Source organism: Musca autumnalis, unplaced genomic scaffold, assembly GCF_047663935.1.
Source record: "Musca autumnalis isolate F117 unplaced genomic scaffold, ASM4766393v1 scaffold_4, whole genome shotgun sequence".
In the NCBI taxonomy this organism is placed as follows: Eukaryota; Metazoa; Arthropoda; class Insecta; order Diptera; family Muscidae; genus Musca; species Musca autumnalis.
The window spans coordinates 88,999,563-89,015,503 of NW_027411977.1; the positions used below are offsets into that span (position 1 = coordinate 88,999,563).

General features: G+C 34.6%; 1 protein-coding gene across 3 annotated transcripts in view; it reads left to right on the forward strand.

Moving 5' to 3' along the window:
• Positions 1 to 15,941, forward strand: part of Snmp2 (Sensory neuron membrane protein 2) — a 176,946-nt gene that overhangs the window by 69,709 nt on the left and 91,296 nt on the right. For 2 of the 3 annotated variants that reach the window (XM_073980270.1, XM_073980271.1), the window contains 2 exons: positions 9,845 to 10,105; positions 10,165 to 10,594. In XM_073980270.1, coding sequence (XP_073836371.1) covers positions 9,845 to 10,105; positions 10,165 to 10,594 — 691 coding nt within the window. Of the gene's footprint in view, positions 1 to 9,545; positions 9,599 to 9,844; positions 10,106 to 10,164; positions 10,595 to 15,941 lie in introns of all 3 variants that reach the window. The other variant, XM_073980268.1, reaches the window with a different exon arrangement.

The following is a 15,941-nucleotide window of genomic DNA, read 5'->3' on the forward strand; positions in this document are numbered from 1 at the left end:
AAGTGGGCGTGGTCAAAAACCTAAGTCGGTTTTTGGCGAACATTTCACGAAAAGAATTATCAAAATCGGTCCAGCTGTTCTCAACTAATGCCATTGCCAACGAACGACATTTGATTTCTATTTATAAAGATTATTTTTCAATAATACTATACATTCAAAATGGTTTGTGCGGCACCTTTTTTATACCCTCACCATTTATGCTAACGAGGGTATATACACTTTCATACGGGCAATGTCCGTCCATTTGTCGGTCTGGCTGGTGCGCCAATCATTCTCGAACGGATCAACATATTTGGTCCAAAATTTGGCCTTCGTCATATTTTGTCTAAACTTAGTTTCAGTTCCGGTCCACAACTTCCGGTACTTTCCCCCAATATTTAAAAAAATTTCACTAAAATGGTATGCACGATATCCCTTGAAGGGGGCAACTCATTTGGTTTAAACTTTGGATCTTCTAATATTTTGTTCAAATTTAGTTTAACTTCTAAAAAGGACCGGCGATATTACTTTGTCCGTGAACAAGTCCATGCTTCCTGACTTACTGTTCCAAAAGTTGTACGATGACCCACTGAAATGACAAGTGGGCGCGATATCTATCGAAAAGATATGACTCCCAAAATAAGATACATTTCCATATGGATTATGTCGGTTCGTTCCTGCAAGTACCTCGCCGCCACACTGTTGAACTTCAATCCTAATCCACATTTTTGTCGGCAAGTTCAAATATCCAAAAAGGGCAACAAAATTCTGAAAATACACAAAATACATTGGATCTGTCCGTATATGACTGTTTCAATTCACATAGGCTGAGGGTATATCTCTGTCGCCAAAGCTGACTGATACTTTTTTACTTGTTAATACTTAAATGGAGTAAACGTTAGTTTAGTCATTAATAGTCAAAAGTTCAATTAATTCCTGCTACAGGAAATCATTTTTGAGTAAACAGACAAAAAGTCATAACCCTAATGTGTATTTTACACTTCATTGGTATTTTGTGTAAAAGTGTCAATTAATTTATTATGTTTAATATACAAGGATGTACATATCAACATTTGCATATCATAATAATGTGATGACATTCGCATCACTGTTTTTTTTTACAAAAACATATCCATTGATGCGATTATTCCGTACAAATAAATATCTGCACAGAGATTGTATAATGTACTACTACTCTACGGTCATGATAAAATATTACACTTACGTTATTTAGTATTTTCGATAATAAAAATTTCTTAATATCTTAATTTCTCCTTATGTAACGTATGGATAGTCATAAGATTTCGATTTCTCATAGACATTTGAATGATTTTAAACGGACAGTAAATACATAGTGGGTATGTACCGGAGCTTAAGATCAAATGCAGAACGGAAATATCTAAGAAATAGTTTATATTTTAATACCATAACAGATGTTTATCGATCAAGGCATGTCTCGAAAGACTTTCGAGTTGAGTTATTGTGCATTGCACACGCGTTATTACTATTGGTTTTAAGCCGATCTTTGTTCCGGGCAATTTTTTTTCTACGTTGTATAAATATAATATTAAATTCGGCACACCAATATTTTTTTTAAAAAAATTATTATTTTAAAAGAAAGCTATATGAAAACATACATACAAACGGTATATTATACTAAGTTAGAGGACAATTCACAGGATATTTACTATCCTCTGAAGTCTACTCTATTCATCCCTATTTTGTTGGTCCAACTGACACCTTACATTTTGCAAACAAAAGTAAAGTTTCTATGACTCACTGGTCTTCTCACAAAGGTCCACATGTCTTCTGATATTGTTTGCATGAAAAGTCGTCCTTGTATTTTATTGAAGACATTGTAGTCTCTATGGGAAATCGTACTGAATATCCTGTGTCACAAAATGGAAGTCAAGGAAGGTCTGAGGTGGAAAATTCCCTTTCGGAATGAAAGCTCCTATTGAGTATATTAAGAAAGCCAAAGGATTACATAGCTGAAATTTCTGAGTTATGTCGTAATGAATTTTTTTACTGACCATTAACAATGATTGACAAAATAGCTTGATATCTCTGTTTGGAGATATTGTCTCATCATTTTGAGGTGACATGTTTTCGGTTCTTCTTTCTTCAATTCAATTTCTTCTCGTCTGCTGATTTTACAGTCCATGTTTCAGCCCCGTACAATAGAACATACCATACATAGCACTTGATAAAGCGGGTTTTAAGCTCAATGTTGATGTCGTGGCTGCTTAGTACTTTTTTGTGTTTGAGAAACGCTTCTCTCGCCATTTCTATACGACATCGTATTTCATTAGAAGATTGCCACTGCTCATTTATTTGTGCTCCCAAGTATTTATATGATTTTACTCTCTCTATTTCTGATTCATGGATTTTTAGTGTGGAGTTGTAGAAATTGGTACTTTTACTAACGCTCATATATTTTGTCTTATTAAGATTAATGTATAAACCGTATGAATTACTTATCTCGTTGAGGGAACTTAAGAGAATTTGGAGTCCAACTAAAGAACTCGCTATTATCATGGTGTCATCAGCGTATCGAATATTGTTAGTGAATTGTCCATGTATTTTTATCCCAATCCTTTTTCCTTCTACGCATTCTCGAAATATTTGTTCAGCATATACATTAAACAATAATGGTGAAAGTATACACCCCTGTCGAACACCTTTTGATATTACTACTTCATCTGAAGTTTCACCGGATACTTCTACCGATGCTGTCTGGTTCCAGTATAGATTTTTTATGCATCTTATGTCATTGTTTTCGGTTAAATAGTCTAATATTTTGTCCTTCTAGCTCAGTTCCTTCCATGTCCTTTTTGTTCATGAACTAAAATAGTAACACAAGATTAAATTTTATACAAAAATGTTCACCGAAAATGTTATGTTGGATCGGGTAAAAGTATTAAATGGCATTTAGAAATTGGCCAGAAAAATATATTCCAATCGGCTTATTACTTTTCGAGCTAGATTTAGCACCGCATGAAAAATGGCTTTTATTGGGCTTTCAACTGGGGTCTCCTATTAAGGCTAAGCACATTGGCTTACATCCAGTTTAAAACTTGGCCATGAATTGCTTATAATTTTTTTCGCATTTATACTTATGATTTGTATTACCCTTTCATTTTCATATTTCTATATTCCGTCCAGAAAACCGGCAAAAACGGTCCTACTTTTTTCAATATTGATATGAATTTTATGTTCTGTAGTTGGGTATTATGCCCATTCCAAAGAACATGTATGGAAAAACCAACAGAATAGCCTATATAGGCCAAAATATAGCAAAAAGTTAAAAACATATGCACTTTTTATTAATTTTAGTGTTACAGGAATTCACTCTCCATTCCGAAGCCCTGCTCAGAACTATATAAAAAGAGAAGTAGTCATTCCAGTTGTAAATGTTTTTAGCAGCACTGTAGGTAGTACCTGATTGAACACATTTTTAGATAATTTGGACATTTTTGGTATTCGTGTTCGAAACATTTTTGCACCTTATATTGTGGACAAGAAAGGAAATAATTATTGCATTTTATTTAAGAATACTTTATGGTTGATGGTATAAAAAGTTTGGACCGGCCCTGCCATAGGTTGAGAGTGTTTAGCTGTAAGCAAATCCGACCTGTTACACTGTGCAACATTTTTATAGTGATCTTATGCAAACAATTCGAACTGAGGATTTTTTGAATGTACAGACCCAATCGACAAGAAACCCTAGTTGGGTTTTGTTGTGTCAGATCCAGCTCGGATATTATGGCCCCATCTAAACATTGTTAACTTTTGAGTTTTTAAAGAAATTCTGACCTCTGAAGCAAATTTGTAGATAAGGACAAGAAAAAAATATTTGGAGAAATAATGAACTCGAAAAACTATAATTATTGCCTCAAATTTCAAAATATATGCAAAAATTCCACAATTTTTATACATTTCGCACCGTATCTCCAAAACCGTGTTGTAAAAGATATGATGCAAAATACCGCTGAAACAACATGCAGTAAGCATTTTAGAGTTTCCGAATGTTCTAAAGAATTGTTGAGAACTTTATTTGGAAGATTTTTGCAATAGGTTACTTGGTTCAACTCGCAATAGTTTAGCCAAAACTGACCAGAATTTCAGCAATTATGTACAATTTTCTATATTTTATAGATTTTGATGCCCTAGATGGAGTTTTTCTTATGTGGTTTCTTCTACTAGTTTAGGGCTACAATATTGCTGAAGACAGCAAATCCGAACTAGATCTGACAGGACAAAACCCAACTAGGGTTTTTGTAGTCTAAATATGTACTTTAAAAAAATCCATACTAGAAGTTGTTTGCATTTTCATTGTTGCATAGTGTTATTCTAAGATTCGCTCTGAAATCGTCATCTAATTATTAATGTGTTCTGGGGGTGGTTGATGATTTTGAACCGCGAAGGACCAACAAAATTGCTCGACTCGGACTCGTAGACTCCGACTCCGACTCCGAAACCCTGGTTCTGAGATAATTTATGGATTTGAAATGCAAATATTTTTGTAGGTTGATTGTTTATTGACACCTGCTTAAAGATTTAAAAAAGAATTGGCAATAATTGCACTTATTTTACAAAAATACACGAAACAAAGCTCGGACTCACTTTTGGTCCTGCTCAAAACATTTGCAACTTAGAAAATTTGATTCAAAATCTGAAGATATGATTTGTGTTTTGAAAATATATATTGTGAACTTAACCTTTTATTTATTATCTGGACACATCATAAAGGTATCCAGGTAACTAAATAAATTAATATATCCTTTTGAATCCTGTCTCTAAGGATAATTATTAAATACAAAAGTTTTATAAGATATTTAATAGTGTAGAGTCCATTTTAGGGTCCCGTAACCTTTTATATGAATTCAGATCACTTAAGCTGATCGGGTCCGATAAGAACACAAAAAATATTTGCAAAAAAATTGCTAGTTTTACGTGGTTATACATATGTTTAGTGGCGGTATTATGCCAAAAAACCCTCTTATACGACATCAGTGGCGCGTAGGTGGGGCGATTTCGACATATTATATGTCTGCTTAGTTTTTAAATCCAATAAATATCTCGACCTCATGCCTCTAGTACCATCTCTGTCCATAAAAATACCTCCAGGTCAATATCATAAGGGGCAAATTCGATTATCATTCGACTTGGTGATCAAGTACATTTTTTCAGGACATATCCCAGCAAAAATACTCATTACAAATTGACCTACTTTCTCATTATTTTAACACGGGCATGTCATAGGGAGTAAGTACTTATTTTTTGGCTACTAAAAAGTAGATAAATAAGTAGTTACTCCCTGGTTACTTCAAGTTGTAACTACTTATTTAAGTACTTATTTATTTACTTTTAAGTGCCAAAAAATAAGTACTTACTCCCTATGACACGCCCGTGTTAAAATAATGAGAAAGTAGGCCAATTTGTAATGAGTATTTTTGCTGGGATAACTCAAATATTGATCTAAGTCGACGAAAAATACTCGATTTTATAACTTCAAAATCAATACCAAACATTTTTTTGCAAAATTTATATGAAAAATTGAACTTTTACTGGAAATTACTGTTTTCGTAAAATTTACCCATATTGGTACACCGGTATCTATGGTACGTATCAGAGGGTTTTGTATAGATTTATCGATGTAATGCCTTTATTTAACGTCTGCTGATGACCTCTGAGGGATCTGATTAATAATTCGCATCATTATTTGATTATTCCCAGCAGTAGATCTAGTTGTACATTCACCTCCTTCCCATCTTATCGCAATTTTAGTACTTTTTACGCGGTATACAACTCAATTTTAAATACTGTCATCTTCTTATATTGATTTCTGGACTGCGTTGGATCCACAATTTTCAGAAATAAACATTATTCATATATTTGATACAAATTTCGGACCATAGCTTTTGTTTTTATTAAAAAATTAGCAATGTCTTCTTTTCGACATACTTGTCTGTCAAAATTAAAAATAGGCGGCATAAAATGTATTCCTCATGAAAGCTTTTTGCCCCCTTCTTCTGACTAAAAACCATCTTATGCCAATCAATGCAAAAAAAAACTCAACTGAAATTAGCTAATAAATATTCGAATCACGGAATTGCATATGTTTTGAGCAGGCTAAAACACGTGATCCTCCGACATTTCACACATTTCTGTAACATAAGTGTTAAGAACAGAATAATCATTTTAAAATCTTAAAAGTAGGGGCAATAACGAATCAAATTGCAAAAATTAATATATTTCAAAACATAAAATGTCCTTAAAAATAGTCTAAATGTGATATAGGCATCTGAGTGGCAAATGTTTTGAGCAGCACTGTATATATAGGGACTAAATCAAAGTGGATTAGGGTTATGACTTTTTGAAGTTTTTTCTCAAAAACGATTTTCAGTACCGAGAAATTTTGCCTATTAATGCAAATAATAACGTTCATTCCATTTAATTATTAAAAAGGTCACGCACAAATCACTTTCAATCGATATGATACATGGAATAAAGTTAAATATGATATTAAATGATATATATGTAATGATATGGCCATAAAATTGGTGAGAAACAAAAGCTTATGTCATTATGGTTATGTAGTGTGGCTTTAAGACTTTTTTTGAGTTATATATGTGGTTAAAGTGACTCCAAAAATTTTTAAAAAAAGCTCACACATAATAACTTTAAAAGTTTTTTGTAGATAAGCTTTTTTACTAGAATCACCTTATAATTAAGTTTTTATCTAATCTTAGGTAAAATCTCATCCAAATATGATACTGGGATATGAGGTAGTAAAAAAGTCATAATCCTAGATCATGGATCAATGTTGAAAATTTTTGCTGGAAAAGTTCTGTGACTGCAGAGAAACTCAAATCTCGAACTTCGGGTAGTTCGGTCAAAAAATTTTGCCAACACACTGAAAATATCGAAAATCGGGAGGTGCCGTTATCTGGAGGTTTTACCAAAAAATGGACCTATTTAGACGATTTATCGTGAAGAAATGTAGCACAACCGGTATATGGGGTATATACCCTAAACATGGACTTATGTTTAAATGCCTAAATTATCTAATCTAAAACTCAGGTTGTACCTTTATATTTTGGGTATCTATGTTGACAATTTCTGCTGGAAAGGTTTTGTTACTGCAGAGAACATCAAATGTCAAAATTCTGGTAGTTGCGTCAAAAAATGTTGCCAAACCGAAAATTGGGAGGTATGCCTAGATGGGCCCATACCAAAAAGTGAAACTATATTGAACATTTTTAGTGAAAACGTTTTGTGACCACTGGAATTTTCAAATGTCAAATACCGGATAGTTCCATTAAACAATGTAGCTAAAACCCACAAAATACCAAAAATCGGGAGGTACCATTATATAGGGGCTATAGCAAAACACGGATCTATGCTGACGATTTTTGGTGCAGAATTTTCGTGGCCATCGGTTAAAAATTATAGCTAAAATCCGCAAAATACATAAAATCGGGAGGTATCGTTATATGGGGGCTATAGCAAAACAAACGTTGAAGATTTTTCGTAGAAAAGATTCGTGACAATTGTTAATCTCAAATGTCAAATTATAGCTAGTTCGGTTATATTAAGGCGTGGACATTTACCGAAAACTTTCATACGCAATCTTGTATACCCCAAACGAAGACTAAATACCAAATTTCAACAATTTCGATGAAATATTGATGCCACAAACTTCAAAATACCGAAAATGGGGAGGTACTGTTCTATGGGGGACATATAAAGGCATGGACCTATACCTACAAAGTTGTGGGGGAAAGTGTTATGCTGCCAACGAAGGCTAAGTACCAAATTTTAGCCATTTAACCTTCAAATAACCGCAAATCGGGTGGTACTGTTCTATGGGGTCTATATCAAAACGTGGACCGATATAGCCCATTTGCAATACCAAACATCCTAGGAATCATAGAAACTTCTATACCAAAAAGCTCTATCTTAAAAGTTTGCTATCTTTATCTTGATTTCAACAGGTGAGAGCTCTCATAGTCATGGTGCACAATGATTCATCTTCTCTTGTTCATTTTTCGAATTTCTAAAGAGACTTTAGGCTAACAGTTTGTAGTGTACCACTCAGAATTAACCATTAATTGGTGGAAGAAATGTCCAAGGATTTCTCTATCTCACGCCATGTTGTATGACGATCCGGCATTCACGAACGGTTTAATTTTTTCTGGCACAGCGACCGTTTTTGGATGACCCTCACAACATTCGTCTTTTAGCGAGTATCGGCCACGATTGAATTCATTAAACCAGTTTTTCATAGTGCTGTAGGATGGTCCTTAGTCGACATACAAATATTTAATTTGATCTATGCCCTCATGATTACCCACGTCGAAAGTTGTGAAAAATGATAGGACGAATATGGTCACAAGTGAATTCCATTTTTATACCCTACACCACACTGTGGTAAGGGGTATTATATCTTTGTGCATTTGTATGTAACATACAAAAGGAAACGAAATTGACCCATAGTTCCTTGGATATACATATAATCACTTTCGATTCATGCATGTCCGTCCGTCTGTCCATGTCTTTTTGTTCGCAACATACAGGTCGCATTTTTTTGTCCGAATCATGCATGTCCGTCCGTCTGTCCATGTCTTTTTGTTCGCAACGTACAGGTCGCATTTTTTGTCCGATTCAGCTGAAAATTAGGGACTACAACTTTTTAGCCATAGGAAGAACGCTATTGCTTTTGGTGAAAATCGGTTCAGATTTGGATATAGCTCCCATATATATTTTCGGTCGATTTCACGTATTTTCTGTACCACACACGCTATATACGTCCGATTTCGATGAAATTTGGAATGTGTAACTGAATTTGGTCCAGAAATAAATGTGCAAATTATATCGAAACCGGTTCAGATTTGAATATAGATCCCATATATATGTTCGCCGATTTCACGTATTTGCTGCACCAAACACGCTATATACGTCCGATTTTGATGAAATTTTGAATGTGTGACTGAATTCGGCCTACAAATAAGTATGTCAAATTATATAGAAATCGGTTCAGATTTAGATATAGCTCCCATATATATTTTCGGCGGATTTCGCGTATTTGCTGAACCAGACACGCTATATAAGTCCGATTTCAATGATATTTGGAATGTGTGACTGATTTCGGTCTGGAAATAAATGTGCCAAATTATATCGAAATCGGTTAATATCTGGATATAGCTCTGATTTATATTTTACATATTCACAGTGGTGTAGGGTATCATATAGTCGGCCCCGCCCGACTTTGATCCTTTCCTTACTGTTTTTTTTTTTTTGCAAAGTGATTTTTTTCATGTCACTGAACAACACATGATCTATGTCAAACTATCCGCAGTACGTTTAGGCTACAAACTGCCCAAACTTTCCAAAACCATCAAATATCGTCTGGCAACACTAAGTCTTGCATGGGCCAGAAACTTTTCTACTTCCCTATGTATTTTTTCTGTACTTCTTTCTTGAATATTCTTCTTACTACTTATATTAATTTATTACCTATAATTTGTTTTATATTAATATTCGTATATAATCGTATATAGGGCCCTTCAGCTGGGTAGATAATATCATCAGTGAAATGGTAGATAGTGTGAAAGTAAGTTGGTATCATTTGGAATTTGAAGAATGTTTCATTTGTTGCTTTGGCAAATAACGAATTGGTGAATTGATGAATTGGTACATGGAGACAATTGCATGCTCTAAAATTATTTAAAATTATTAAAGACAAACTAAAACGCTTTTGAATGCTTATAAATGCTTGTATAATAACGCTTATTGAAGAAAACAATGCCATTTCAAAATTAATACATTTATATTTTACTTGTTGTTGTTTTTTAATTAGTCGGTTTTACAAATCGGTGAAAATGATCCAGGTTTGGCAATACTGTTGGTCCATCTTAATGCCAATATAAAGGCAATATTTAATGATCCCAAATCAATGTTTGTCCATACCACAGTCAAGGAGTATCTATTCGATGGTGTACGATTTTGCATAAATCCACAGGGTTTGGCAAAGGCCATTTGTAATCAAATTAAAGATGGCGGCTCGAAGACAATACGAGAACTCAAAGATGGCAGTTTGGCATTTTCGTTTTTCAATCATGTAAGTTAAAATTTGTTATTCGTACTCTCTAAATCAATTATTTGTCTTAATTTTAACAGAAAAATGGTACTGGCCGTGAAGTTTATGAAGTCCACACAGGCAAAGATGACCCCATGCGTGTTTTGGAAATCCAAAAACTGGACGATAATCACCATCTACAAGTTTGGCTGAATGCCACCGAAAGCGAAACATCCACCTGCAATCAAATCAATGGCACAGATGCCTCATCATATCCACCATTCCGCCAGCGCGGTGATTCTATGTATATTTTCAGTTCGGATATTTGTCGTTCCGTGCAACTTTTCTATCAAAAGGAAATCCAATATAAAGGCATTCCCGGTTACCGTTATTCAATTGGTGAAAATTTCATCAACGACATTGGACCCGAACATGACAACGAATGTTTTTGCGTCGATAAGCTGACAAATGTTATAAAACGCAAAAATGGTTGCCTCTATGCGGGGGCTATGGATCTGACGAATTGTTTGGGTAAGTAGAATTTTTGTTTAATAAGGGAAGGAATATTTTGAATATCCTTACGGAATATACATTATATAGTCTTTGTTAAACCGGAATCTAAGAAAACTACACTAAGTGTTTCCTATTTGAATGCTTGTATTAAAGTAGTTGTATTAAAGTAAAAAATATTCTTATGAAATAAATATGCAGTAAAATACGACTTAACCTAACTTAAACTAGGGAGGGAGAGAGTGCATATATTGTACGAACGCATCTGCCATACAATCTTATTGAGAGGTCATAAACATATGTACGTCGTTATCTCACATGTGGTAAGCAAACATGCTGCACATTGTTATCAATGTACAGCCTAGATTGCATCCAGCAATCTAACTCAGACATACCACACGTTTCAATGTAAATTCTAATCTTATTTTATTCTAACCACCTCCTACGAGAAAGCGGTCTGCTTATCACATGTTTATATTTTTCAAGATGACTGTATTAAAAATAGATCCCTGTTAAACTAGATATTATCTCTCTTCTCTTCACTATCTTTATAAGAAAATAAACCTGTTCCTACGTGAAAAGTCTTTAAACACAATTACAGCCCATACAAATATTAACGAAATATAACATTCTTAGTCGATATAACCATGTCCATCTGTCTGTCTGTTGAAATCGAGATACAGTTAACAATATCGTTTTGATATATCCCCCATAGAAAGGTACCTCCCGATTTTAAAGTATTTTGAAAATTGTGGACTTAATATCTCAACGAAATGGCTTAAATTTGGTATACAGTTGGGGGAAGTCTTCGTTGGGGGTACACAACTACCACCTAAAATTTATCGGTATAGGCCCATGTTTTCATATAGCCCCCATAGAAGGGTACCTCCCGATTTTCGGTATTTTGAAGGTTGCATTTAGTCTTCGTTGGGGGTATATAACTTTCCACATGAAATTTGTCAGTATAGGTCTACATTTTCATATAGACTCTATAGAAGAGTACCTCCCGATTTAGTACTTAGTCTTCGTTGGAGTTGCAACAATTTTTTTCTGCCCGGCCGAACTTAGCGCCCTTCCAACTGTTATGTTTATATGAGATAAAATGTACAAAATATCAGGTAAGAGCACTATATAAAAATAAAGACCGATGTTGAAAATTTTTGATTTTCCATGCAATGACAGTGCGGAATGCAAAATTACATCCAAATCGATTGGAAACTGCTCTATAATGGTCGCACGATTCCACGTTTTGATATAGCGCCGATAGAACGGTTTCAGTCCATTTTGGGTATTTCTATATTTTAGCCACATTATCCAACCGAAATTACTGAAATCTGTTGGGGGCTCAGCCGAACTTAACATAGTTTTCACTTGTTTCTCAACTGACTTGAGTTTCCAAGTTCACGCAGATGAAAGTTTGCTTCTAAAAACCCTTGTCCAAGGAAAGAATGCTTCTAAAAACCCTTGCCAAAGGGTTAATGATCATTTTGTGGACTCTGTAAACATTTTAAAACATACAATACCGAGAAATGTTGGTGATCACTGGAATCAGTTGAGAACACTGAGTAGTTATTCGTATAGTTTTGAATTTAGTAGTATAACATGTAGCGATGTTGAGAATGTTATTGCAAATATGAAAAGAATGAAATGCCCTGGTGCGGATAACATAACATCAGAACTATTGGGTAAAACATCTGAAATTTTGAAGCCATATATTACAAATATCTTTAATGCTATGATAACAACAGGAATATATCCAGCTATTTTGAAATTCAACAAGGTTGTTCCGATACCGAAGATTCCTCGAGCTACATCTCCAGAGCAGTATAGGCCTATAGCATTATTGTCTTCTATAGATAAGATTTTTGAGCGCATAATGCACACTCAATTGCTTAAGTTTTTTCAGGATAATGGGTTAATACACAAAACACAATATGCATATATGATAGGAGGAGGAACGCAGGAAGCGGTTTTAAGAGTGGTTAATCTTATATGTCAGGGTTTAGATGGTGGGTCGGTTGGAGTAGCAGGTATATTCTACGATTTCAGCAAGGCGTTTGATCTTGTGGAACAAGATATTTTATTGGACAAATTAAGGTATTATGGTGTAAGAGGTAAACACAATGATTTAATAAGAAGTTTTTTGTACGATAGATGACAGTTTGTTCAGATTGGTGAAACGAAAAGCTCTATATTACCAGTAAATTATGGCGTTCCCCAGGGCAGTATTTTAGGACCGCTTTTATTTTTGATTTACCTGAATGACATACATAATCTGGGACTTGAGGGCTCTATTGTTATGTTTGCAGATGACATATCGGTATTCTATCCGTATAAATATGACGAGACGCTTAAAATTAAGATGGAAAGGGATTCTGCTATTATATTTGAGTTTGCAAGGCTTAATGGTCTCATTTTAAACCCTAATAAAACACAAGTTTTACGGTTTGCCCCCTTTCTCCTTCTTTAAACAACAATTTTGGAATATTTGTTAATGGGGATGTTATATATTGAAAATGCCGGTAGTGGGTATTTCTGTAGGGAAGAATGCTGGATTTACTGCTGTGTTTTGGATAAGAAAATATTCCGTGGATTTCGAAATATTTTCCTCTCGTTTGCAGTTTTGGCAGGAGTGGAAGAAAAAGAAATAAAACACGGGTGTATAAGTGGTTTGAAAGAACAGTAGTGGTTCTTTATTTTGTATTCAAATTTGGAGATTTGAATAGCAGCGCTTACCGAATTTAACAACAGTATTGGTTGATAGTTTGGTAACAAGTGTTTATTTACAGGAAAAGTTATTAAGGCTAAAGCAGTAAGAAATCGCAAAGAGAGAAAATGAGAGGATACATGGCACAGGTTTGAGTAGAATTAGAGATGCTCAATGCTAACATATAAGAATGAAGGAATATGTTAATTAGGGTTGTCGGTTGGGAAAATCCGGCGTGAACATCCCGGGCCCCTTGCAGTACCACTGCAATAAAACATGCCTCGACTGTACAATATATTCTCTCATTGCGTAATAAAAATGAAAAAAATGTATCAATCGAACAATGAATTATGAAAGTTTTAAACTTAAAACTAATGAATTTAATGAAAATATATCCTGCTATAGCGACTCCAGGGTGAGGATATGCATCGCAACATCGATTGACAGCTCTCCTTTGGAATTTGGAATATATAGGTATCTGAAAAGGAAGTTTGTGCTTTGCAGGGAATAAAATACAGTAGTGCATTCGAAGTGTTGGATGAAGTAATATTAGTTTGGAACACAATTTCGAAGTTGTACCTCGGAATGAGTACAAACGTATAGAAAATGGATAATGGAAAGAAAACTTTGGAGTTGAAATTATCACTTTTTGTATGTACTATTGTTTCACTTTAGGGAACTGGATACACAAAGCACAAACTTACCTTTCTATCGATGAAATTGAATGAAGAATGGAATAAAGGATGAATTTGATGAATTCTCAGCAACAAAAACTCGCAATCCGGCTCGAAGGACCAATGAAAATGCCGGTAGTGGGTATTTCTGTAGGGAAGAATGCTGGATTTACTGCTGTGTTTTGGATAAGAAAATATTCCGTGGATTTCGAAATATTTTCCTCTCGTTTGCAGTTTTGGCAGGAGTGGAAGAAAAAGAAATAAAACACGGGTGTATAAGTGGTTTGAAAGAACAGTAGTGGTTCTTTATTTTGTATTCAAATTTGGAGATTTGAATAGCAGCGCTTACCGAATTTAACAACAGTATTGGTTGATAGTTTGGTAACAAGTGTTTATTTACAGGAAAAGTTATTAAGGCTAAAGCAGTAAGAAATCGCAAAGAGAGAAAATGAGAGGATACATGGCACAGGTTTGAGTAGAATTAGAGATGCTCAATGCTAACATATAAGAATGAAGGAATATGTTAATTAGGGTTGTCGGTTGGGAAAATCCGGCGTGAACATATATGAAGATCATAGTATAACGTACTTAGGTGTTAAACTTAAAAGTAACCTTAAATGGGTCGAGCATATAGGATATATTAAAGCAAAGGTGTCAGCTGCAATTGGAATACTATATAAATTCAGAATGAAATTGAATTTAAAAGTTAAACTTATGATTTACCAAGCTTTAATCCACAGTCACCTTGAGTACTTAGCAATTGTTTATGCTCATAAAGCCAGTACTGAACTCAAATCTTTACAATCAGCTCAGAATAAAGCACTTAAGTGTGTATATAATTTGAATATAAGACACAACACTGTTTCATTATACAAGGATTATGCCAAAACAATCTTTCCGATTCATGGACTATACAAAAAACAACTCTTGATTTATGTATATAACACAATTCATGACATTGGAAATAGATCAATACCTATATCATTCAACTCTAACGTGTTCAATACAAGGAACTCGTATGATTTAAGAGTAGCTAGATGTCGTCTAGAGACTACCAGACAGAGGATTGACCACTCCGGCTGTGTGGAATACAATAGTTTGCCCTTGATTGTGAAAAACAGTCCATCGTTGTCCATTTTTAAACGAAGAGTAAAAGAATTTTTACTTTCTAATGTTGAAATACTTCTATAATTGTACAAAATTGCATTCAATTAGTATTTCGTAAACGAAATTTTGAATATATTGCGATTTTTTTCGCTTTTTAATTAATAAATAGTATTTATTTTGTATTTTGTATATAGTTGCCAAGAAGCTCCAACATTGCCATCAGAGGCGCGGAGCGTTATGCTATTTGTAATTTTTTAAATAAAAAATAAATGTTGAAAAAAAAGGAAAGGTTGCTTCCAAAGACCCTTGCCAATGGAAAGGTTGCTTCTAAAGACCCTTGCCAAAGGAAAGGTTGCTTCTAAGACCCTTGCCAAAGGACAGGTATTTTCTAAAGACCCATGTCAAAGGAAAGGTAGCTTCTAAAGACCTTTGCTAAATATATGGGGTGGAAAGGGTCTAAAGGGTCTTCCAATGAAAAGGTTGCTTCTACAGGCCCTTTCCAAAGAAAAGGGTGCTTCTAAAGACCATTTCCAAAGGAAAGGGTGCTTCTATAGACCCTTTCCAAAGGAAATGGTGTTTCTATAAACCCTTTCCAAAGGAAAGTGTGCTTCTGTAGACCATTTCCAAAGGAAAGGGTGCGTCTATAAAGCCTTTCCAAAGGAAAGGGTGTTTCTATAGATCCTTTCCAAAGGAAAGGGTGCTTCTATAGGCCGTTTCCAAAGGAAAGGGTGCTTCTATAGATCGTTTCCAAAGGAAAGCGTGCTTCTAAAGACCATTTCCAAAGGAAAGGGTGCTTCTAAAACCTGTTTCCAAAGGAAGGAGTGCTTCTATAGACCATTTCCAAAGGAAAGGGTGCTCCATAGACCGTTTCCAAAGGAAA